The following is a 25,479-nucleotide window of genomic DNA, read 5'->3' on the forward strand; positions in this document are numbered from 1 at the left end:
AAAAGAATTTCAAAGTCTCCTTTTTGTAATAGCAAGGGTTTACTTGTGGCCTTGGGTAACATCTCTTTTTCTATTCTGCACCCAGGTGGCTGGCACTGACCTTCCTTCCCTTTCCTAGTCAAACGCAGGGCAGAAGTGCATGCTGGCAGTCAAGTCCTCGTCAGCCCTGCCTGGCTTAGAGGGACACTGAAAGAGCAAGGACATGCACCTGAGAGAGCTCTACATGTCGCTGATCCCCGGCTTTTACAAGCCCAGACGTGCTTGTGGAAGAGTGGAAAAGCAAGGCAGCATTCCATATCCTGGAGGCACAGGTTGTTCACCTTCCCTACAGCACAGTTGTTGTTTGCAGCCTGGGCTCCTTTGGGCCGACAGTGTCTCTGTGTAATTACACAATATTGATGCACATCTGTGGGAACAAACCGTTAGGAACAAACAGTTCAAAATATCTATAAAACATAGAATTAAAAAAAAATATTTTCAGGTGTGAAATGAGATGATGCTTCGCCTGCATGGGCACAAATTGATCCAAGTTTTGTGATGATAGTGTCACTGGTTTCATATCAGTTATCTCAGCATAACTTTCTGATTATTTCTGAAATCATGTACAGAATGAGGGGAGATTCAGTTTGACCTTTCCAGACTTGCTGCATTTTAATTTTTCCTATGCTTAGAAATAATACAGAAAAAACACCCAGCAGGTAATATTATTTTTGTATAAAGCTCTCTAATTATACTAGGCATGTTCAGAATACATTAAAGATACTGTCCTGACACAAAAAAATTTACAGTGTGCTTTTAGATATTACATAACTAATGAGAGCAATAAATGCTGGGAGAACAAATGGATCAAGGTTAGAATAATAAGATTATAGGATTCCTCCACTATGTGTGCATAGTTTAAAATTCACTTCAATTTTGCTACCTCAGTCTGGACTTTGGTTTTCATTTTGGCTTTTTCTTTCTTTATCAGATTTAACTTTATCTCTGAATTCACCGGACCATAACAACCTGGCAAAAACCTCTGACCAGACTTTTGCTTTTCTTTTTTTCCTTCTTTTTAAAATTGGGTTGTGCCTGCTCTGCTTCCACAGCCACCATGGATGCCCTGTTTGCATCAGAACCATTTCTATGGCCTTTTCTCTGACAGTAGTCACAGCTGAAATACGCTTGAATGCCCGCACTACTTTGTTCTACATAGGGAAAGGGTTACAAAAAGAGAGTAATTATGTGATTTCTACACAATTACACCTAGATTCTTAAATCCCCACCCTGAAGACCCACAACATGCACCATGCATGTGGTGTGTGAAACAGATGTGAAATTTGTGCTAATGCTCCATCTTCTCCTCCAGCATTAACAGTCACAAACGATTTCTGAAAAATCAATAATGCACCTTACTGGCTTTTTTGAAATGTATAAGAAAGGGCATTTTTTGCCAATTTTTTAAACACTGAAAATATCAGGATTGTAAAATTGGATTTTTACTGATTTTCTTTGGAGTTTCGACAGACATGTATTGACAGTAGCCACCTCTAGGTGAATCAGAAGTATTGAATGTAAAATACAAATCATTCAATCTTCAACATATTTGAATTATTCTCATGTTAAAAAAAAGTGATCAGGAATCTTTTTTCCTTTCAAGTCTTTGCTCTTATGTGATTATTCTTTCTTAGGTTCTTTAATCACCACAGCCTTGCAGGCTGCAAACGAAAGATAAACAAACAATGGAATATTTAAGATTTCAAATACAAGCACAGATAAAAAAAGTAAAGCATACTCCTCAAGTCCTTATAGATTAAAAATAAGTAGAAAAATGGCACAAATCTGTATTTAGAAAAAGAATTTATTTCTGAATATTTGTAATGAAGGGAGTTGTCAGTCACATTAATTTTTATGTAAATTTACCTAAGCTGATGAATCATAACTGAAATATTGTCTAATCTTCCTGATTTTGGCCAGCATTTCCATTTCCATTTTGATTGCCTCAATTTATTTTTGTTTGCTTATATAACGAGTTTTAAGGGCCCATCCCAGGACCCATAATGAGCAGGGTGGAAAGAGGGGCCATTTCCAGGCACTGCCAGTCCCACACAAGCAGTGGCTGCCCAGCACATCAGACCAGTCCCCATGACAGACACTCAGCTTGGCACACAGCTGACGATTCATTATCATTCCTTCGGTAGACATCACAGCAGAGGAGATTTTTAGGGAGGGATTTGAAGGAGGAAAATTAAGTGAGTGGGAGTGCGAAGCAGCAGCGAGGGAATGCATGAAGGTGCTGGTTTGAAAATGTAACAAGTAGAGAGTTATTACTGAATGAAATGTGTGGGGGGAAGCCGTTGGTTTCTCCATAGGCTATTAAAAGATGGTGGGGTGGGAATAAGCTGCAAAGAGCCACAGAAGTGAGGCAGCTTCTGCTTGCCAAGATGCAGAAGGGGGAGGGGGGACGTGCTGGAACAAGGAATAGGGCTGAAGCAGGAAATATGAGGATAACCAGGGCACCAGTGTCTTGCAACAATGTTCTGTTATTTGTTGTTTTGTAATGTCCAAAATCAGGCTGTTAGGGCCAAAGGCCTCTTTGTACTAATGACGACCCCAACATGTTCTCAGGTGCTCTAAAAATGCACAAATAAAAATATGCAACTGCTTCTCCTGAAAACCATTTCCCTCATTCTTCAGCCCTGATTCGAATTACACCATTCAGTTATCTTTCTATTTCCAAAAGAACTTTCTATATGAACTTTCCAGTCCTCTCTTGTCAAATTATCTTACTGTTTTTGGAAAGACTGCATATCATCTATATTTAACACCACTTCAGCTTGGTGAGGTGACTATAACATAGCATTAAACTCAGACTAAAAAATGAGTGTGGCATTTCTAGGTTTTTCAAGTGTGTTAACTCAGAGAGATAATTTGAATGGAAAAAGTGCTTTCCCCCAAATGTCTCTGATTTCAATAGAACTTCTTGCAGGTATTTCAGTTGAGTTAATCGGCTGGCAATTAGATGCAAAAGGCCTTTGGATTAGTATTTGTGGTCACCATAGAAGCGAGTCTCAGAGAAATGTGAATAAAGAGGTCACCCGAAGAACAGATATGGAAAGTCTCTCCACAGGCACTTAATTCTTAGAAATTTACAGATGAAAAATGCTATATGGGTAATAATAGATAGAAATGAAATATGGATGAGGGGACACTAAAGCTGGAATAGCAAGTAGAACAAAGGGAATAAGGGGATGTGGGGACATGGTAAGAAACCAGACTAGAGCTGCAAACTTGGATAGAACTGTTTAAGACCTAAAAAAAAGGAAAAAAAAATCAAATAAAGGAATGAAGAGATTGGTACTATGAGAAATTATTTGACGGAGAGTTGGGATGGGACATGGCTATCAGGGAACATAAAAGAAATAAGAGAAAGATCAGAGTATATGTGGCATATTCTGAAGAGGGAAGTCCCAGGATCATTTACCCAGCAATAGATAAGGAAGAGCAGAAGGCCTGGGTGATTTGCTGGCCTGGAGCAAGGCTGTAAGGGAAAGAATGTGTCTGTGGGGGTGTGTGCACTTAGTGTAGCTCACTGTCAGCAGCGAGACAAATCCACCTTTTTAGTATGCAAGTGACCACCTATAGTTTATAAAGACTGCAGAGGGGAAAGTCTAGAAAATATTTTTGCAGAGCTTGGATCTAGATGACCTTCAACATTCTTCTGTGCAAGGGTGTATCTTCCAAGCCCATCACAAAGCCCCCTTGGTACACCACTTCAGACAGGTATTTCATCATGGAACAGGAATTTCATCATGGAACAGGAATGTGGCTGAAGTAATGTTCAATTAGCTTATATAACACTAAAGTAAGATACTGAGAGTGAAGAGGAATAGATAAAGGGAAGAGGCCTAAGTGCCACTGAAAAAGAAAGGAAGCAGTAAAGGAAGTGAAACCACAAAAGTAAATGCTGCAAAATAACCAGAGAACTATGAACTGAAAGAAGAATGAACAAGGTTGCAGAAAGGAGCAGGCTTTCTCTTTTTCAGGGAGAAAGCTAGCAAGTGACCCACAGAAAAATCTAAGTATGTAAAACCTGTAGGAATTATCCACCTGAGTGTTGTTAAGAGGAGCTGAACTGGAGCAGAAAAGGCACATACGAGGAAGGAAGACAAAGAGGTAAAGCGGTGTTTAAATAACAGAACTTAGATGGAGAAAGATACAACTTTAAACGCCTTAATTTTTAACCTTGGATTGTTTCCCTGACTAGTCACTGGTCACTAGGAAGTGGTTACATTTTACCAAGGTCTAAGGAAGCAAACACCCGAGTGTGTGCATAACCATAAACAGTTGTGCCCGTTTCCATTGCTTAGCACTGCTCGTGTACTCCCTGTTTCAGAGTTCTAACAGCCTCCTGGTTCGGGGCGCATTCAGCCCCACGCCTGTGTATGCACACAAACATGAGTCATGATGCTTGTAACCCCGCGCTGGTCCCGCGGTCAGCCTCGCTTCGCAGAGGCTGGAGTTGTCTGCGTGGAGGATGCACAATGGAGCTTGCGCCTCAGCATTAGTGAGACACGCATGATCACACCCAGCCTGCCGGGTCCCCCGGGACTCACACACATAATTAGCCCCTGTACACCAGAGCCTTCATCGCCGTGTTCGCCACATGGTGAGTGTCACCCAGAGGGCCCACGAACACGCGCACACAGAAGCCCTCCCGTCCCCAGCACTGCATTTGCCATATGGTCAGGCTCACCTGCTGGGGCTGGGGCAAGGAGACAGACGGGCAACACTCACACACATAATGAAGCTCCCCACTGGGCTGCCTTAAGAAATAAGAAAAAAAAAAAATAAAATAAAAGTTGACATAACTGCCACATGACCAGACTCACCTGCTGAGTCTTGTGGCAGGGTGGGGCAGTCAGGCACACACGCATTGGCCATCGCTGCCGGTGCTGCACCTCAGTGCGCGGGGCTGGAATCGGAACAGCAGGGAAGCGCTCTCTTCCTCTGGGGCGATAGAGACCCCGAACCCACACGGGCCGCCGGCCCCTCTGCCTCCCGCTGCCCTGAGCTGTGTGGAGGGGGACATGTAACACCAGGACAGCGGACAGAGGGAGATTTCACAGGAAGGGTGATTAGACATGGGAATGGATCGCATAGGGAGGCGACAATAGTCGCCGTCCCTGATGTGTTAAAGAAGGACTGGACGTGGCACTGGCGCCATGGTCTAGGTGACATAGTGGTGTTGAGTCTTAGATTGGACTCGATGATCTCTGAGGTCTTTTCCAACCTAACTGATACTCTGTGATAACGAGCCTCTCTTCCTCAGCGCCCTGTGCGCGCCTCAGACCCACACCGACTCCCACGGGCAGGCAGGAGCCCCGGGAGGAGCTCCGGCACCGGCAAAGCTCCTTCCTCCGGGGCGCAGTGACGGCAATTGCCGAAGTGACGGGCTGCCACCAGGGAGCGGACAACGAGCCCTCCTTTCCCCGTCCGAGCAGCGCCGGTAAACAGCGGCCGCGGGAGGCGGGGCGGGGCGGGCGCGGCCGTGCGGGAGGGAGCCGTGCTGCGTGAGGGGCGGGCGGCCGGCGGTGCTCCCCTCACGCCCCGCCCGCCACCGCGACGGCCGCCGGGCTGGGCGAGGATGGAAGCGGACGCTGCTTCCCGCGCAGGCTGTTCCCGGGCAGGCGCTCCCGAGAAAGGCTTTCTCCGGGCAGGATGAGCCCGGGAAGCCGCTCGCAGGGAAGGCTGTCCCCGGGCAGGCTGTCCCTGGGGAGGGCCGTCAGCCGCGCCGCCATGTCGGGGGGACGCGGGGCTCCCCCATGGCGCTGACGCGCGTTGCCATGGCGACGGCCGGGCGGCGTTGGGGGGGGTGGCGGGATGACAACAAATATGGCGGAGAGGAGCAGGACGGCAGAGACGGGTCAGTGCCAGCCGCAGTCGCCTGGGCGGGGGGACAGGGGGAGCCTCCCTTCTCCAGGGGCTTCTGGCGGTAGAGGGGGCCTGGCTCGCAGCGGAGTGCGGAGACAGAGCCCTTCCCTGGGGGAGACGGGGGGGAGCACCTCTGGCCGAGGGCACTGAGGTGGTGAAGGGACCGCGGCAGAGGTTCCTGCCCGAGGAGCTGTGACGAAGGGCAAAGCCCCTTCCCTTGGGGGATGAGGAGAGTCTTCCCAGGGACAAGGTGGTCGTGGGGAAAGCTCCTTCAGGCAGGTAGAGAGGGAAAAGCCCGCCTCGTTCCAGGCCTGCCTGAGCGGGACTGACCCGCTGTGGCGTGGAAGATGTGAGGGCCCGAGGCCGGCTCACACGGCCGGCGCTGCGGGGCCGAGCCCCGGCCGGGCAGAGGAGGAGGCTGATGGTGAGGCAGCCTGCGCCCTGCCCCGTCCTCCCGCACCCTGCCCCGTCCTCCCGCGCAGGGGCAAAGGTGGCGGTGGCGAAGAGCAAAGCAAACCGGCGGTGCAGAGGAGCTCCCCTTAAACAGGAAACGACCGCCTGCGTGCATTAGCGTGAAAAAATAATACATGAAGATACTGGTCTGGGACTGAAACTGCAGCACAAGGCTGGTAGCTTGCGGGTTGTCCTGCAGGTGCTGTTTGACCTGTCTGGGAGGTGTAAAGTAGCCGGAGGCTGCAGAGGGACAGCGAGCAGCGCACCTGACAGTTCCCCTCCCTTACACTGTTACTGAAGAGTTCTTTAAGGAAGGTGCCAAATGTTATTCTTCCTATTCAGGATGTATTAACAATGGCTTTAACTGTGTATGTGAGATAAGTTTGTCTGTGAAACTGAAGCTTTGTGTCTCCTCATAAATGATAAGGACCCTCTAGGTACAGGGGTCTTTCCTGTTGTAACAAAACACAGTTAAGGTCTTTTCCAGTCCATGTGAAAATGAAAGCCCTCAAAATATATTATGAAAATTAGAGATACTAACATTTGGAAGATGGAGCAAAGATGACAGTATTCCTGAATATTTCATCTCCCACAGTACCATACATACATTATCTGGGCTCCTGAACCAGCAGTTCATTTTCCCAGCCTGCTGTGTTAGCTGCTGCACCTCCGCTTTTCAGCCTCAGAAAAGGCTCCAAATAAATATGCATTACCCATAGAACTGATCTTGTATTTGTAGTCCGTTTAAGGTGAAAAAAAGGGATAAGTATGTCAAATGCTGTTGAGTTCTGGGAAGTGATACTACAGAGTCTGCATCTAAATGGATTGTCCACATGGTTCTTGAACTCTCTGTGTTCAGCCATACTGTTTATGAACCCATGGAAAAACACTGTGAAGTTATTGTGTTGAACTTGTCCATGAAGCAGGTGATTATTTTCATCCTCTGCGCTCTGCAACACTACCAACACAGGTGATCAGCTCTGCCTGAGCTGTGAATTGGGGAACAGATCTCTGGTGGCCATTGGACTTTGTCACCTTTCCTGCCTACCTCCTGTACCTGTGCCCTTGTCAGTAACTTCAGCACGGAATGTAGCTTTCATACTACTTCCAGATTAATTTACATTGTGGTTTTTTTTCTGTATTGCTTAAACTGCAGTGTCACAGTATTTGCTTTTTAATTTCAGCCTTGCCCAGAACTTTTCCCACTTCTGACTATTGCAGCTGACTAACCCATGATTTTCTCATAAATGTTATGTTCCAGCTTGTGTCAAGTTCATGTCTAGTTGCATGTCCTGGTCCATGTCTGCTTGAGTTATACAGTGCTTGTCTGGCCACTTTGCAAGTTTAATTTGCAGGTCCTTCTGTTTTGGAGGAGCCAGATAAGCAATTAAAAATGCAAATAATAACCAGAAAGATAGGGAAGAGACCCAAAACCCTCAGAGAAAAGGAAACAAGCTTGTGATCTTGGCCCACTTTTAAGAAAGGTCATGGAAAGTAGACTTTGAGAAAAAAAGGCGGGTTGTTTTGGATTTTTTCTGACTGTCAGCTGACACTAAGTTGACAGGCATGTTCTTACCATGGCAAATCCCTCAAAGAATCTCTTTTTTCCTCCCCTTTACTTCTGGGTGACACTGACACTGTTGCTGAACACATAATTGGGGAATGTTCCTGCTGCATCCTCACTGCTTAGTGTGTCTCCATCATGTGTGAGATCTTGAGCAGTCTTTAGGAGATACAGGAATGTAGCTCTAGAGCCTGCATTTTGCACAAATGTAAGGAGAATAAAACCATTACAGAAGGACTGAACATTGTTCAAACCATATAAATCAATTTAGCCAGTATGTTATACTTGCTGTATGGGTGGTTTTTTTTGTTTTGTTATGTTGGTTTGTTTTTTTTAACAGCAACATCATGTTTTTTAGTTGAGGATCAGAAAACACAAGTAATAGCTCATCATCTCATCTTCTCATCTTGAAATACTGATTGTTATTTGCAATTTTTGCATAACAAACTGTGTTACAGAGAAATTGAAGGTAACTTATTCATGGTTTATAGCAGCACAGACCATTCTTTACTGATTTAGTTCAGAACCCAGTTTTGACAAGAGTTGATGTCAGAAAAAATACAGTGTGCACTTAGAGATAAGGGATTATAAAAATTAGGTTTCTTTCTAAAGGTTATCTGACACGGAATTATGCACATCTAGGATGCTTATGACCCCTCTAAACTCTTAGATTTGAAAACACACTGTGTCAAGACATTTTGTAAATGAATTATACTTCATGGAAAATACATCTTTTTATAAAGCAAGAATTTTTTGTTTCAGTTCTATTAGTATATCTTTCTGTTATAGGGAAGTAAATATCTTAATCTGTTTTATATTGGTGATTATTCTGACTCCCTATATACAAACATTTTCATATTCCATTCCTTTTCCCTTCAGAAGATTTTTGTTTCTGTTTTTGCAAATTTTTAACCTTTTTTATTTTTTTTTAATTAGGGAGGGGCATTAGGACACACAGAATTGGACAAAGCATTTCAGAAGAGGGATTTCCATCAGTTTTTAGTCTACTGTTAGGCCCAGCATTGTTCTGTACATCATGGTTTCAGTAAAATTGAGACTTAATATGGAAGGTAGATTATCTCACACCTGTCTAGTATGGAGTTCATATTCTGCTGCTATCCTCACTGGACTAGGCAGACATCTGCTCTAATTCATTAAAATAGTTTCTGTATTCTGATGTTTGGTTAGAGTACTGCAAATCAGCTCACTTTACTCTGAATTAATCATTTTACCATTGTAGTAGTCTCCTTAGTCCTACCTGCTTTCTTGGAAGTGTTTAAATCAGCTTTTTGCAATAAACTCTGAATTTGTATGCCTCCTGTTTGGTTTTCCAGGCTGAAACCTTCATGTCTCAAACTGGGAATCCAACTTAAAAGCAACATAAATCTCAAATGAAGTTTGCAGGAGGATGAAAACAATTGAGTGCAGTTAGTTACTCTCATGAGCTTCTTGGTTTGACTTCCAGTTCTGCTCAGCTGACCTTGCTGTCATAAACCTCTGGAAGATACAGGATACAGGAAAAGAACTAGTTTAGTTAAGTTTCATCAAAACTAGATGAATGTTATTTTTCCAGTTCTGTAGAAAAGAGGACATTTTAGCTTCACTGAGGAAGATTTAGGAGTAGGTCGTAGTGAGTACAGAATGCCTGTATTTGCTAAAGTTTTTGACCCATGAACCAGATGAAAGTGTTTTCCAATTTAGAATTTCAGTAGTTATCTCATTCTCCCCAGGTTTCTGTTCAAGGCATGTGTATTGCCTTCAGAGGACTTGCATCTGGACACCTGAATGATCAAAGGGTGCAGGTTGTCTCTGAGTTCTGTAATAGTTTTCTATCTGAGGCAACTGCATATTAGCCTGGATTGACAGTTCTAATATGTGTTATTCCACAATTGCTAGTCATTTTGTGGATATTAGTATTTCTGGTATTTCATTGTGTCATCATCACTGAAATCATAGAGAAAGCAAGGAAAGGCATGTACTCCCAGCACTGGACAGGATATAAATAAATGTCTTTAGGCCAAAAATCCTGGTTATTGGAATGAACAGGCTTCCCAGCTGAACGTGGAGTTTTTAATGTTTATTTACATGTTAGAGTTGGTACCTTGCAGAGTGGTGTTGAGTCACATTTCATGTTAAGAATGGTTGGAATTTTCAAAGTGTTCACAGCAGTGCTGTGACCTGGCTTCAGGGAGGAAATCTGCAAACCTCTGTTGAATGCTCAAGACCCACCCAAAATTTGTGTAGTAATAATTAGTGTTCCTAAAACAATTGGTGTTCAGCTCATTATTTTAGAGATCTGCATGTGAAGGGGCCAACAGAACAGCTGTGTAAATGCTGCAGTGTTTTCTAATTGATTTCAGTATGATTGTGCTGAGCTGGATTGTTTTGAAGATAGCTTTTCATTATTCTTTCAAAAAAGAATAGTTATTTTAAAAATATTTAATCATGTGGTATGACAACATTCTAGTATCAGACACATAACTGCTTTCTTTTCAGTGGCCTTAATTATTAAATAAAAAGCCAAAATAAATAAGAAAATAATTCATTTGTCTTTAAATATAGGCTTTTTTATAACTAATTCACCAGCTTTATCATGAGGAAATTTAAAATAGGAGAGATCAGCTAATTACTTTAACAACAGTACTTAATCTTGGTCATTAAAATAACACTGTACGTCAATGGTACTTCTGATTCTCCAGGTAAACTTAATTTCTTCAATTGAATTAACTTTTCCTAAATGATTTCTGAATTGTAAAGTGTATACAAACAACAGAGCTTATTTTGTAATATACACAACTAACCTGTGAGCATAGCAGAATTTCAGTGTTTGGGTAAAGGCACTGCAGCCTTCCTGCTGGAAGGGATCTGCCCACTGTATCCTCCTATCAACACGAGCAGGCTTCAAACGTCAGTGGAAAACTGTGTGGGGACTGGGCCCAGCCTTGCAGATGTTCACACAGCAGAAAGAGCTGTTTGCAGTTGTTTATAAAATGCTGCAGGATAGATTTGTAAACAAATCTAAAATGGGATTTGTTCAATAAAGACATTTGCCAGAACTTACTGATTGCATTGGTACATTTCAGCCAAAGCAAGTTGGAAGTCCAGGGGACATTAGAGAAAGGTTTCTTAAATCTGAGCTCTTTGTAAGACTATTAACTATTTCAGTTTTAACTGTATAAAGTGAAATATTCGTTGAAGTTCTATACAGAAATTAGTCACTGCAGAAAGGTATTATAGTGATCATTAGACTCTGTTGCCAGTAGGCTGCTATTCATGTAATTTCCAAGGTTTTTCAGTTATCCAGTGGGGGGGAAAAAAAACCACTAGAAAAATTCATTGAAGAAGAGCTGCTAATGTATATTTGGTACTTAAAGCTTTGATCATATTTTTGTTACATAATTTGCCATATAAGGAGACCTGAGAAATACTAATGAAGGCTTTATACAGCCAGAAGTTATAATTTCAGAAAAAGAAAGAAACAGGAATGTGTTGGGTGTTCCAGTTGCCATTTTTGAATGGGTTACCATTTCCTAGCCATATTTCATACATTTTTTTCTTTGACGAATAATCAAAGCTTTGAAAAGTTACTTACCTCAAGCCTCCCAACGTTTTTTTCTTTCAGTGAAGTTCAAAGCACCCTATTAATTACTAGTACTTGTGAGAGGAGGCTTTTGAATTTGTAAAAAGTAAAATGAGACACATTGAGAATTTTAATAGGTTTTATACTGAAATTTGTAAAACAGAAGTTTCTGCAAGTTTCTTTCGTGTGACTGTCACTGCTTTTAGTAGGCTAAAGTCTCATGCAAAAGACCAGATCGACCTCAGAATGCATTTATGTGGCCTACATAGCTTCTCTGTTTTTGGAAGTGGAGCTATATAGATTTAATGCTGAATAAAACAGGTTTTTAGAGCCATGTCCCTGTGTTACAATGGAACCAGCTTGATCTCCACATGAGGCCACTGCCAGGACTGGGACTCTGAGATCTGCAGCACCAGCCCACCCTCCAGGTGAGACACCTCACACAATAGCTGTCAGCTGCCACGGGAGAGATGAACAACTTGTCTGCACTGGGAAATTTTCCTTCCTCCTCTTCCTCTTTCCTCCACAACACCTGTTAGGGACAGAAGGAAATGGCTGAATCGTCATTGTTACCTTTTTTAAAGTTTTTTTAATGAAGATGTCTGATAACTTGGTAACAGAAAGCAGCAGCCCCTAAATAAAGGAATAAAGGAGGTGCTGGAGGACTCGGAGGGGAGTTTGTGTAGCTGTTTCCTGCTGATGTCACTGAGATGCAGCCGTGCTGCTTTGCTCACAGCAGTGCTGCTGATGCAGAACAGCTCCAGCACAGCCACCTGGGTGTGTGCATCGGGCTCCATCACTCTTGTTTCTGGAGGATTGATCGTGCTGCCCTTTTCCAGAATGATGAGAATCTGTAGAAACCAGCTTAGAGTTCTCAAGTGATCCTCGAAGGTTGTTGGCAGAGCCTTGATGCAGAATTGTCATGTTTAGATTTCACTGTACCTGAGATAATGAGTTTTTCTGGGCTCAAGCTGTGTCTGGCATTAATCTATAATAGAGGTAAACCAATGTACAATTAATTAAAGTTGGTTATGGGTACACATCAATGTATCCAGTATCCCAACTTCCTTGTCACATTGTCCCCACAACCAATTTTCCTGACTTTGCCACAGAGGCCAAGGCTGCCTATTAAGAAGTACTGTATTTGTTAACTTTGGATTTTTACATAAGTTTCTTGAAATAATTTTACTATTTGTATGTTGAAATGGTTTGGAAAACTGCTCTACCAAAATAATAATGACTTCCATTTCATTTTGTCGCAGACTCTCAAACTCGGAATGTGGACTTCAGTATTAAATCTGGGGCTCTCATCCTGCAAATGTTTGGCAGTGAATTTGATGTATTTGTGTATAGTAAATGCTTTTCGTGACTGGTTCTATTTTAGGATAAGTAATGTATAAACATTAGAGACTAAAACTTCCATGTTTTGATACATATATTTTCTAATATACATGTGTGTCCCTGTTCTCTCAGAATGGTAAACTAGCTGATTTCATAGTTTCAATATGTCAAAAATCGAGCATAGAAAAGGGAATGGAGGAAAAAGTAGTTGTCTTAAATTATTATTATTAGATTAATAAGCTCTCTAATGATTCCATTTAACTACTAATTCACAGAGCTGTTTACTTAGCAGTGGATCTCACAATCATGAGTGAAAACTGGCAAGATTTTCCTTTTACATTTTGTTTCATAAGCACCTTGAAAAATGTGTTGAATTTCAATCTCCACTAAAGCAAGTGGAACATCAGTTCCCATGAATCACCAGAGCAGAGCAGCAGGAATCCATCGCAAAGGAAGCCCGTTTGGATTCATTGCAGCTCTGCTGATGTGTTTTCATTTGCAATAAGCAGCAGAGGCGCTTTGCCATTACAGACAACTTCAGTGCTGGGGAGCCTGGCAAGTGACTATCAGGTTTGCATGCATATAAAATGCAGATGAGGTAGTATGGTGTGTTTGATTAATGAAAAATTCCTCAAATAACCTATACAAATCCAAAAGCAGCAGCATTATTTCATGGGAGCTGTCCATGTGAAATAGGATTGTGAGATAAACTTGGCTCTGTACTACTTACCTACACCCAAAGCCTGTGGTGCTCCAGAACAGCAGATGTTTTTTAACTAGGCACAATACCACTATATTTGCTGGTTATTTTATTTCTGAGCGGTACAAATAAACAGTAATTTGATCTCTGAGCTTTCTCTGTGTAAGCCTTCTTGAAGGTGGAATTTTTGGCTTGTGTTCTGAATATTTGAAGTATTTTGTATGCATTTCATATTCCCATAAATATTGTATCAACTTAGTATTTGCTTAGTTAAAAAAACTGCTGAATATGCTGTATTAGTTAGTAGTGTTTTCTGTAGTTTTATTCCTGTTATGTTGCTGATGCAAGACAGTTAATAGATCGTTTGTTTTTGCTGACATTTTTTATGTTAGAAAATGGGAGTTCTGAAAGAATATTTAAATTTTTTTTGCTATATGATGCTTTGTGAATAAAATAAAACTGCAATGATCTAATTGTTTGAAATTAAATACTAGATTATGTTCTAAAATAAAGGGAATGAGAGTGGGAAATGCTTGGATTGAAGAAATTCTCAATAGTTTAAATTGCTACTTTTTGGAATGGACTTTTGGAAAGCAGGGAGAAATGCTGTTCTAAACGAAGTTAAAGGAGTTGTTTCAATGAGTAATTATAACTATGGCAGTAATTAATAATGTAATTGATTTCAGCAACCTGGGGGAACAAATTATTTCAGAAGTAGTACTAAAATCCCCAAATTATTTTAAATATGGAATAGCGAAGAAGAGTGTAACTCAAAAGTTAAGAAACTGTGGCTGAAACTACTGCTGGCTTAAATTAATGGCAGAAGACATCCCTACATCCCTAAACAACAGGTGAATGGGAAGCAAGAGCCAAGGGGAACAGCAGTTTAACCCAAAGAAGAATGCAGGAGTGGTGTTATAACGAACATGGAAACTGTCTGTGTGGCGAGGTTGCCCAGGTTTCAGTTACCACACTCCTGATGGCAGCCCAAGCAGCTGCAGTGCCCACCTTTGTTCCAGTCACTTGGGAAATACAAGGTCTTGAACAGAGAGATGGTGCTGTGCAAAGCTGCTGATGTGTTTCCCCACAGGATTTTGTGCCTGCCCTGGACCCCTCATGGAAGGCCCATTTTCCCATGGATAAAGATTTATTACCACCATAATGATGGTAGTGGTTGAGTCAGAAATTGAATTGGAGTCTCCTGAACACTTGAATTAGTGATAATCAAATATTTTTAAGAAAATTTGGGCAGGCGCATCTGCAAGAAATTTACAGTAGTTGCACTTGAGGTATGAAAAAATTTAAATAGCTGTTAATAGTGGGTTTGGTGTAGTGCCACAGCTGACCTGTGTTGAGGCTCACCAGGCTGATTGCTTGTGAAGAATAGCTGAGAATGAGATAAAAGCCCTATCCAAATTAGAAAGCACAGCTGTATTCCCTCAGTGCTAACCCTGGAATAATGTCCATGATCCAGCTTGCTAGCTCAGCATCACAGCTATGCTGTCTGCCTTTGGCCTTCCTGGGATTCAGCAGATAACCTCCTGCTTCCACTCTATGGCACAAACATCTCTTTAAACATAAATTTGGAAAGTTCACGTTCAATCAGCAGACATAGTAAGCCATGAAAAGTGTTAGGAATTTGGCATGAGCAGGCTAATTTTTATAAACAGAAAAAGTTCTGTTGATATGTTCCATACTTGACCTTGCTGATATTCTTGAAAGATTTCCATAGTACTTCATACCTGGTATTTTTACGAGATGTCTTTTGTGGACAAACATTTTGAATGTGATAGTCAGGGCTGAGGAGTCTGAAAACTAGTACAAGAAATAAAGCCTTGGCCTTTTGCAAAAGCTGAAATCAACCTACTTCTCTGTTATATCAAGAATATTTATTACCTATTGAGTCTTTTTCAGTTTCCCAGCTGAGAATCAGTTGGTCCCCAAGCAAGGAGACACACAAAGTTGTTGACTTGGGGAGATTAAACTTTGTTAGTCACTAAAGGCTATATAATCTTGGGTCAGGGTCACTGCATTGGTTGCTACAGCTAAGATGCTTTTTTTACATTTAGCTTGGCTCAATGTGAGTTATCTTTAGTTTAGAAATTTATTTTTTCATGACTTCTTCCAGTTATGCTGTCAAGTTTAAGCAAGATAACGTGCTTTTGTTAAATCAGTGCTTCACACCCAGGGCAGCTGAAACATGGGTATATACATATTATCCAGAAGTATATATGGATTTATACACAGCATATATCCATGAATCTCTCCCTTTCCTTCCACTTCTTCTATGCTCCCTCACATATAACACAAACCCAGGTATATAAAAGCTGATTTGTTTCAGTATTAAATAACATGGGAAATATTTACAGCATTTTAGGATGGCACCAGCAAATACTAGTAACTTCAACCACTACCATATTTTTCCAGTTTTGTGAGTAATATCAGGTTTTGCCCTTACCTGAAATTTTCTCCACTACAATTCCAAACCCTGCAATTGCCTGCCTGTTTGACTCAGTATTTTTTGCAGGGCACATGCCCTCCTTGTCTTTGGGAAATCAGTTGCATACAAATTTCAGAAAGATATGGGATGCTATGGAAGAGTTTCACTTCTTGAAGTTGTGTGCTACCACACAAGGGATTGGCTTTAACTCTTCAGTTCTTTTCCTGCCTCAGAATCCCTAGACACAGCTTTTCCCCTGGAATGGTAGGAACATCCCCAATTTTTTTTTTCTTGACCCAGAACTTGAATTCCTGTGTAGTCTTTGCTGGTGTTTCAGCATCTCCTCTCATTCACATGCAGAGCCAATTCTATGAGCCATCCCTTATTTCCCAGAAAGGGTGGACTTGCTGATACTTTTTTGTTGATGCAACTCTGAGGTCTAGTTCAACTCAATAGCTATTGTCTTCTCTTTTTTTCTGCTAGCTGGTGTTGCATATTATGTACTATAATTTTCTTTACTGTTTATATGTTTTATGCTTTTGTTTGATGTGTTTTTTTACTTAAGTATTGCTACTATAGCAACTGTTGCATCATGTGATACCTTTGATGTTATCAAGATACCAAATACTTGTTAAAAATAAATCTATATATCATGAAATTCACTGATCCTTACAATGTTTTTAAATAAACATCTTTTCAGTTTATATATTTAATACAACTGTATTTTCATTTTTTTTTATTTGTGGTAGAATTTTATTTTAGAAATTATAAGTGCAGTAAAAAGAGTAATGATTTTTTTTTTTTTTTTTGCTTGCTGAGTTCAAAGCATTAATTGCTTTTAAAAATTTTCAGTAGAAAAATCTGTTCATACCTTCTTGGACACTTTGGATTTTACTGAAGTGATGCAAAAATTTCATTGCCATTTGTCTCTAACAGAAAGGTATATCCTTGGGGATAGCCCACACTGAGATAATAAATGAGTAGTCTTGAAGTAAAGCTTTTAAGTTGAAGATTGGAAACAAATATCACATATGAAATAAGTGCAACTCCACACAAACTGACTTTTCTTCTTTTCCTATAAGCTCATAAGACAATGCCAGCCCCTGGGAGTGAGGAGTCATTGTGCAGAGCAGTATCTGTCTGCCAAATATCTCCAGTTGAATGTACCTCATTGCATTTCGGATAGCAGCTGTAACTGACCTTGGATTGATAGTTGTATCTCTGTGTGGATCTGGTCTTTTTGAAAAGACCATGTACTGGAGATTTCTCATCACTTTTCACACTTGACCAGCCTGGTGGTCACTGCTTTGTTTTGGGCTAAGCACCTCGTGTACCTTTTTGTCTCTACTTGCCCTGGGCTTTCTGCTCAGTATGTTGCAGGTAAAGTCCTCTTTGTGGTGCCACTGAGTCTTTCATAGGCACCCCAGGTGTCACCAGCTTTAGTGGCCATTTTCCTTTACAAATTTGCACATAAGAATGAGATTTTCCACCCTGAGCTTTGACTCAGACACCAATTCCACACCTTCTCCTAGAATAAAGGAGTTTGGGTCTGTGCAGCTAAAGAAGCATGAGGTATTTAGATCTACTTATGCTTCTAACACAAAATAAAAATTTATGTTGGATTAGCTAAGGAATTGTGTTAGGAAAGTTGAAAGGTAATATTGTCTCGTAGCCTCTAAAGAAAGAGTAACTTCTGCAATAAATTAAAGACCCAAACCATAAATTTTGTTTCCTTCCTATTATGCGACCAACCACAAGCTCTTTCAAGTCCCTGCAAGTAAGATAGCAGTTTATTTCTCCTGACTACTTTCAGAACCTGTGAATCTGTACAAAACTCAGAATTTGCCTGATAATCTCTGCTAAACTACAGTTCATCTTTACTTTGCTTGTTTTCTTAAATATGAATATCATCTCACAGTTTGGAGACAGACTTGACAAGCAGTCTGTTGGTCAAACCGTAGGAGGAAAGTAATTGAAGAGACAATTGCTGCAAAGCTGCTTTATCTCAAATTTGTTTTTTAAATGACAACACAGTGTTACCATTTTTTAGAACTAGACCAAGCTATATGACGATGCCTTCTTGTGGTGGCCAATGTTTTCCTTGCTGGACTTTTGAAACAGGTAATGGTGACAGAATGGGCTCAGTACCCCAGCGTGAGGCAGCAGGTGTGGCTGCTGCTGTGCCAGGTATTGTCTCAAACCCTGGGATTTGTAGTCTAAGTACATTTTTTCCCCTTTCTTTTCAGATCACAGTGCCTGTGATTTAAGTACATTTCAGATTGACAGCACTCTGCAATATGTTTAGATTCTCCGGGTCATGCCCAAGCCTTGCTTCGGGATACATGGCTGTGAAGATCAAAATGACAGTTGTGTTTTCTTCTTTTTCTTAGCATTTTTAAGTCAATGGAGCTGGAATTCCAAGTTCCTGACTGCTGCTGCCTGTAGGATTTTTAGAGTGGCTACAGAGCATTCAGAATTCATAGCAGAAATAGATTGTCTTCCTGAATATCAGTGTTTCTGAAGCCTAGGGACAATGATATAAAAGCTTTTATCTAAAAAAAAAAAAAAAATCAAAGAATAAGATAACATAATCAGTTGTTGAGACTATGGACTTGTACTAAATGCTGTCATTTGAAAGAATTTTGCTAAAATGACATTGTTTTCAAGTTTGTGGAGCAGACACTGTTATTGGCATAACTTCCATTAGTGCTGCTTAGCCAAAGCGTGAGGTGAGCAGTGTTCATCTGGAGACTTGGAATGTTTTGGAGCTAATAGGAGTTGCTGTTGGTCATCTGAATTATTTTTTTTCATTGCAAACTGTACTGAGTTCAGATTCACTCCTTTGTGTGGGTTTCTATTAACAGTACTGCTCAAGGCTGATGGAGCTTATCTAGGATACCTGGAGACTTTTCCACACCCCTGGATGATAGGGATCTGGCTATTAGATCTTGATACCATAGATGTTTCCAGCAGCAAAATGTATTCTAATTTTATTCTAAAAGAAGGATCTTATAAGAGAATGCAGGGTATCTTGATGACATTTGTAATTAAAGAAAGACTTCCACAAAGTTTCCTTGCGGTTGTTGTAGGTTTTTGTGCTACCCCACCTTTCTAATTGGCTGTCATTGTTAGGCAGTGTGATTAGAAGAAAGATGCAGGTTTTCCAGGCAAATTCCTGCTATATTTTTCCATGTCTGTTTTAATGTAGCTGTGCTCTCCTGCCTAATGTAGCATGAGGGTAGCTGCTGGCTGCTTACTCTGTGGGTTTTTGTGTTTGGCACTCCTGGAAGCTGGGCTTGTTGTTTACACAATCCAGCACAATCCAGAGTCCCTGTTACTTTCTAAAGAGGTACCTTCCTCTGGAAACTACAGTGTTTAAAGAAGATGTACTTAATTTTGCATGATGTTTATTGTAGCAAATACTGATTTCATCTTTCCTAAATGAAAAAAAAAAAAAAGTTGGCTTTACCCTTTGAATTTAAGAAGGTCAAAGAAACTCTGGAAATTTCCAAACTCTCCCTCCCACGAATCCCAGTCTCCTGGAACTGATTCTATTCATTTTCACTAGTTTGATGTGAAATATATCCACAATGACAATAGTGATGAATGCAGATACCAGAAGACTCTGCCCAGGTTTTATTTTAAAGCCTTATATACTTACAGAGATTTCAGGCACCCACAGATTTTATACCTGATAGAAAATTACCATTAAAGTTTAATACTGCAGTAAAAGTAAATCCTAGGGATTTGCTGGAGCCTCCTGGAGTTTAAGCTATGAAGAATTAGAATAAAATAGCTATGTGTCTTACAACCCATAAGAAAAATAATTGACAAAATAAGAACTACATTCTGAGACAATTTCTTTGCTAGGTTTTGCCTTTGCTTGTCTTATCTAACCTTTTTTTCAAAGGAGAATCTGGTCTCCTTAAGTGGAATGTGCAGGATGTACTTCAGTTAATTCTCTTCTTTCCCTTTCAGTTTGTTTCAGATTGAAGAGCTATTTCCCTTCCCCACAAGGTTCTGTCATACATCTTTGCCTCCAGCCAGGAAAATCTGCTGAGGGCTCCCCAGTTATGAGGACAGCATGTCAGGATTGGCCAGAGGACTGGAGCCCAGGGTAGCTGTTCTCTTCATCTGAGGGTGGTGATGTGTTCCCAGCACTGCTCTCTGCATCTGCTGAGCACGCAGGTGTGAAGCCATGGTACTCATACAGGCTCCTTTTCAGGCAGTGCTCTGGCCTTTTCTTTATCACCCAAGGAGAACATGCCAGAAGGGACGTGGTGCCGTTGTGCTGTTTAATAATGTGGAGTTCAAAGACAGCAGTTTTGCATGTTTAGAGATTAAAGATAATATAACTCAAAATATAGCAACAGTGCATTCTGAATATTCTAATTACTGTGGAATAAAGAACATGCTAGGAGAGTGATATTGTTAAATGACTATGAATTGCAGGCTATTTGATGATTTTATTCTCATTCCTGGAGGGCTACATTAGGTCAGGAGGAGCAGATGGAAACTTTTTGCTGGGACACAGTTACTTGACAGCTTCCTTCTGCATTGTGTAAAGTCTCCATTGGCAGATTTTCTAAATTGCCAGGGAGATGTAAATCTCTATTCTGCCTGCTTTTCCTCCACTGTCTTATGGTGGCAGTGATATTAATGTAATCCTTTCTAGTTTCTTCAGCTTTAAGTGGTGTTTCCCAGTTATCTTCTACAATTTCTAAGAGGGGTGTTACTTTTAGCTCAGACTCAAAAGGAACATTTACCAAGAGGAGTCCAGTCTTCAAACAACTCTACTCAGTTGATTCCCTGCCTCCCATTCTTTCACTTTGGTCCTTGGCAGCTCAGGCACTCATGGTGATTTGCAGGTTTTCCACTAATTTTCCTTTGTATCCTTAATTCCACAATGTTTGATTGCAAATGACCAACATGACTAATCTTAACTGCAAGAGGTATCTATTGATCCAACTCAGGTGAAACCGAGGAAGGGTTTTCCTCTGGCTGCTGCTCTGCACTGCAGCTTGCTCAATGCAGAGGGGTGAATTTTATCAAGGGACAGGATCACAGCCATGCAGATTCACAGATGCCCCAGCCAGGCCTCAGTTTGCCTCTGGTGTTCCCAGGCTTTCAGCAAATTGTATCAGCATGCTGGTAAAAAACATCCAGCTAAAATATCCTAAGTATCAATTATGCACTTAAAGAAAACAATTTAAATGCCACAGATTGCTGTCTGTGGGTAATTATTCAGTCTAAAACAAATAACCCAGAGGTTAAAAATAATAGTTTTGCTAAAAAATACTATTATTCATTATTAAATATCTACAATTTTAGATTAAGATAAAGTAAAAAAAGGTCTAAATTCTGTTTGTTCTGTTGTAGTACTTCCCAAAGCGAGTAAGTTTCAAATTTCTTCCTGGGGAAGACAGGGGATTCATATGCCAAATATTGACCTGGATTTGCATACTTTTTAATGTGGGATTTATGTAGTGGTGAAAATATGGGTATATGATAGAAAGCCTGACAGACCCTTTAGCTGTGGTGTCACTTATACATTGATATAATTTGTTACCTCAGCTAAGGTGTTTTGCCTCAAGAGGTGGAATACTTTTATGTATGGAAAGGTCACTTTTAATTAATAAGCTGTTTTCCTCATTCAGGGACAATATGAATTGCTTGTAACATTTGTGTGAAATAGTTTTCAATATAATAATAAAACAAATTGAGCTTTATGTCACATTTATCATCCCCCATAACCCATTTAAATGTCAAAAAAATCAGTACAGACCAAAAGTCTATTTCTAGAAGCCTTAGTAGCCCTATTTATCAGAGTGAAATAAGATATTATCATCCCATTATCCCATCACATGCCTTCTGCACTTGAAGCCATACCATTTCTTCATTTTCTATAATACAGAAGATAGTTTTTCTATTGTTAAATATTTCTTGTCCAAGCTGTAAGTAGTGAAGAAAGTGCTGAGTGTTTCTTACACTATATTATATATGTATGATATAATATACAATTATTTGCTTGCTTTATTGCACGTATCTCAAATGAAAAAAAAAATTAGTGTTCTTCAATCCCTATTTGGAAACAAATATTTTGCAGACTGCAATTTGTTATTATAATTTTACTGTAAGGTTAAAGCTTTCAGTGTATTCAGTACTGATGTATTTTGACCAAAAATCATGCCATTGTGTGGAAACTTTATGTTATTATATATTTTACCATGAAATAATGCTGCATTAAAAAAACACTATTCAAGTTCTTTTTCTGAGTTTTTTTTCCTAACAAGGAGGGCTCAGGAAGTCACAAGGCTCTATGGGTGTATGTCTCTTCCTTCTATTAATTCTAAAATTTCAAATATGAGTGAGACAGAACAGTCTCAAAGGTTCTAAGTTCATTTAAGATGCATGAAAATAGGCAGCAGGGGAGAGGAAGAAGATCCCATTAATGATGGTAGAGAGGAAGATGCTTCTGAGGGTTGTGATAAAGAACCTGATGAGGAGTTCAATTCCAGGGAATCTGGCAGGATCCAGAGCTAGAGAATTCCTGTTGAAAGAAGTAGATCCAGCTGAATATCAGGCTAATGCATATGAGAGGGCTCAGCCACAGGTCATAAACAGGCAAGAAACCAGGCTGGGTGATTTGTTCCTTAGAGAGGTTTTAACAGATTATGCCATTATTATATCAAAATTCTTATACACACTTTGAAAAGAAAGAATTAATTTACTGGTGCAGATGTTAAATGGTGAAAATTTTATTTTATGTAGAAATGTGTGGGGAAGTAGCCTTCTACTGGTTTTTATATATTAAATATATTTTGTTTTATGCTCATGGGTTTTTTTTTCACTTTTACTGCAACAGGCAGTGCCATGGGAAGTGATGATATCATAGCAGGGAATGTGAGCAAGTACATTGTTCTCCCAGCTGGTTACTGTGGACAGCCCAAAAAAGGACATCTTATATTTGATGCCTGTTTTGAAAGTGGTGAGTATTTTCAGCATTATGTTACCCAGTTGTCAATATATTAACATTTTAAACTCCATCACTGATCTTTTTATGAAGTGTCTTAATTATAAAGAAGACTTACTTTAAATACTACTTAACAAATTCAGCTGATTCCCTTCAGTCACAGTTTGACTTCGATTCAGACTTCAAATGTCAAAAAGGTTGTGAGATTTGCTGTTGCCTACAATAAAAATTTAATCAGGTCCATCTTTAACCCCATGTGGGCACATAACAGGATTTTATTCTGTCATTATTTATGTGGTAGTATTTATGTATTTATGATGTAGTATTTAAAATATGCTATTTTAAAATTTAATTTAGAAGTTTACTGGGGCAGTTAACCCAGGAAAGTGCCAAGGCCATCCTTGCATAATTAGAGAATTTTGAAAATCTGTAGGTGCTGTCTTTAAATATATTACTTTGGGTTTCCTATGGCCTGATCCTATATTGCTGAGGTTAATGGAAGTTCTGCCTCTGATGTCAATAGGAGAATTAAACTTTAGGAAGCTACTGGAAACTGAAAGAGAAAGTGTTTTTATAGGAGTTATAGTTAGCACATTAATTTAAAGAGTAATTTTAATTGTTTATATGCATGTGGGCCATGTAGGTAAATATATCCATGAAAATGTAGCATTGTTTAAATTTTTGTGTTACATACATGTGTGCTACCAGATTTTTAGCTTAAATCTATTATTACTGGCTTTCAGACCTGCAGAGCACTGTTAAACACCATATGTAGAAAAGGCATTTGGCAGGATAAACTATAGTTTTCAGCATGGTTTATGTGAGAGGTGATGGTAATGCCAAAACTACTCCAGTGTCTTGTAAAATGAGCTTTTTATAAAGACTTACATCCCTTAGGGTAGAATACTGGCTGCCAGTTCTTGGATAAATATTAAACTGAGTTATTTAAATCCTGTGATTACATTATGTAAAAAGTGCAAATGATGCAGTGAATAATAAAGAGTATTTTTTTAAGGTGTTTTTTGAAAGTTCAGACAAAAGTTCTGTATTTTTAAACATACTTTGAGTGCTATTTTATGATAGTTATGTGGGATTTTTGCATTTTGTATCAGAAAACAGCTTAAGAAATGAATCATGGCCAAGCTGGGAAATTTACTTGTGCTAAACTTCTCTGCAATGAAAAAGATCAGTAGCAGTCATCAAATTATTTGTGAAGTATTGTGAGTCATTGCAGGATGGTTTAATTTGAGTTTTTGAACAATGGAATTTATTATATTTTTAAATTAAAATGTTTATTCCGTTCAAAGGTAATGTTCATACTTTACATACTTTGGCAATAACAGAATATGATAGAAGCAGGCGCTATTTGAAATACTGTATTTATTTACATTGTAGCATGATGAGGCTGTGATGTTGCTTTGCATATTCAGACACTTCCAAAACACAAGTATGAATGAAATTAATACCTTCATTTACTTTCTCATGATGACAATGTTAATTAGCAAGAGTGAGAGTAATATTGTGTACACTTCATATGTAAATTCACTTCATCTTTTGTTCTATGTCAGCCAAGTAATTGCTTAGAGTACCTTTACTGGTCAAAGCAAATTAACTGATCTTGGATAACTTATGAAATTGTTGTTAATAATGAAATCTATCCCACCCTATTTTCCAAACAGTAGGATACAAGATTTATAAGATTGTCTTGTTGCTCTTTGAGTACCATCTTAAATATAATATCCTATTGTAATTGCCTTTTTCAAAGAACAGATGATAAAACTGACCCCAGCTGCAGTACTGCCCCCACCTCTGGGGTCCCCACAACAAGAAATACAGGAACCTGCTGGAGGGGCCCAGAGATGCTCCAAGGGCTGGGGCACCTTTCCTATGGACACAGGCTGGGAATACTGGGCTTGCCTGGCCTGGAGAAGAGAAGGCTCTGAGGAGACTTTTGTGGCTTCTCAGTATGTAAAAGGAGCCTATAAAAAAGGTGGAGAAAGGCTTTTTCCCAAGGCCTGTGGGGGCAGGGCAGGGAGAAAGGGGTTTAAACTGAGAGAGGGTAGGTTTAGGTTGGCTATGGGGAAGAAATTGTCTGCAATGAGGCTGGGGAGGCGCAGTTTGCCCAGAGAAGCTGTGGTTGCCCCATCCCTGGAAGAGTTCAAGGCCAGGTTGGATGGGGCTCTGGGCACCCTGGTCCAGTGGAAGGTGGCTCTGCCCTAGGCAGGGGGGTTGAAACAAAATTATGTTTATGATCCCTTCCAACCCAAGCCATTCTATGATTCTAAAATAGAAGTTGTGTTAAATGTAATTCCATAAGTGGTTTTTCTTTTTTTTGGTTGCATTCTCTGTTTTCTTGAAAGGTCTGGCTGATAAAAAGAAAATACCTATTTTTCAATGACTGTTTTATATCGTAGAAATGGAAGTAAACAGATTTCAGAATAGAGAAGGGGTATTAAACTTGTAGAAATCAGGAAAAATACTAAAACATGCAGAAGAAATGCTATTTAATGTG

The 25,479-nt window shown here is 40.1% G+C and overlaps 1 protein-coding gene across 1 annotated transcript in view; it reads left to right on the forward strand.

Annotated features, from left to right (window-relative positions):
- Nucleotides 1-5,865: 5,865 nt before the first annotated feature.
- The window catches only part of AGBL4 (AGBL carboxypeptidase 4), a gene marked incomplete at both ends in the record, with an annotated part of 878,788 nt that continues 859,174 nt past the window's right edge, over nucleotides 5,866-25,479 (forward strand). The window contains 2 exons of the mRNA XM_084210960.1: nucleotides 5,866-5,908; nucleotides 22,860-22,982. Coding sequence (XP_084067086.1) covers nucleotides 5,866-5,908; nucleotides 22,860-22,982 — 166 coding nt within the window. The remainder of the gene's footprint in view (nucleotides 5,909-22,859; nucleotides 22,983-25,479) is intronic.

The sequence above is a fragment of the Fringilla coelebs genome, assembly GCF_963513975.1.
Source record: "Fringilla coelebs genome assembly, chromosome: 9".
NCBI classification, from domain to species: domain Eukaryota; kingdom Metazoa; phylum Chordata; class Aves; order Passeriformes; family Fringillidae; genus Fringilla; species Fringilla coelebs.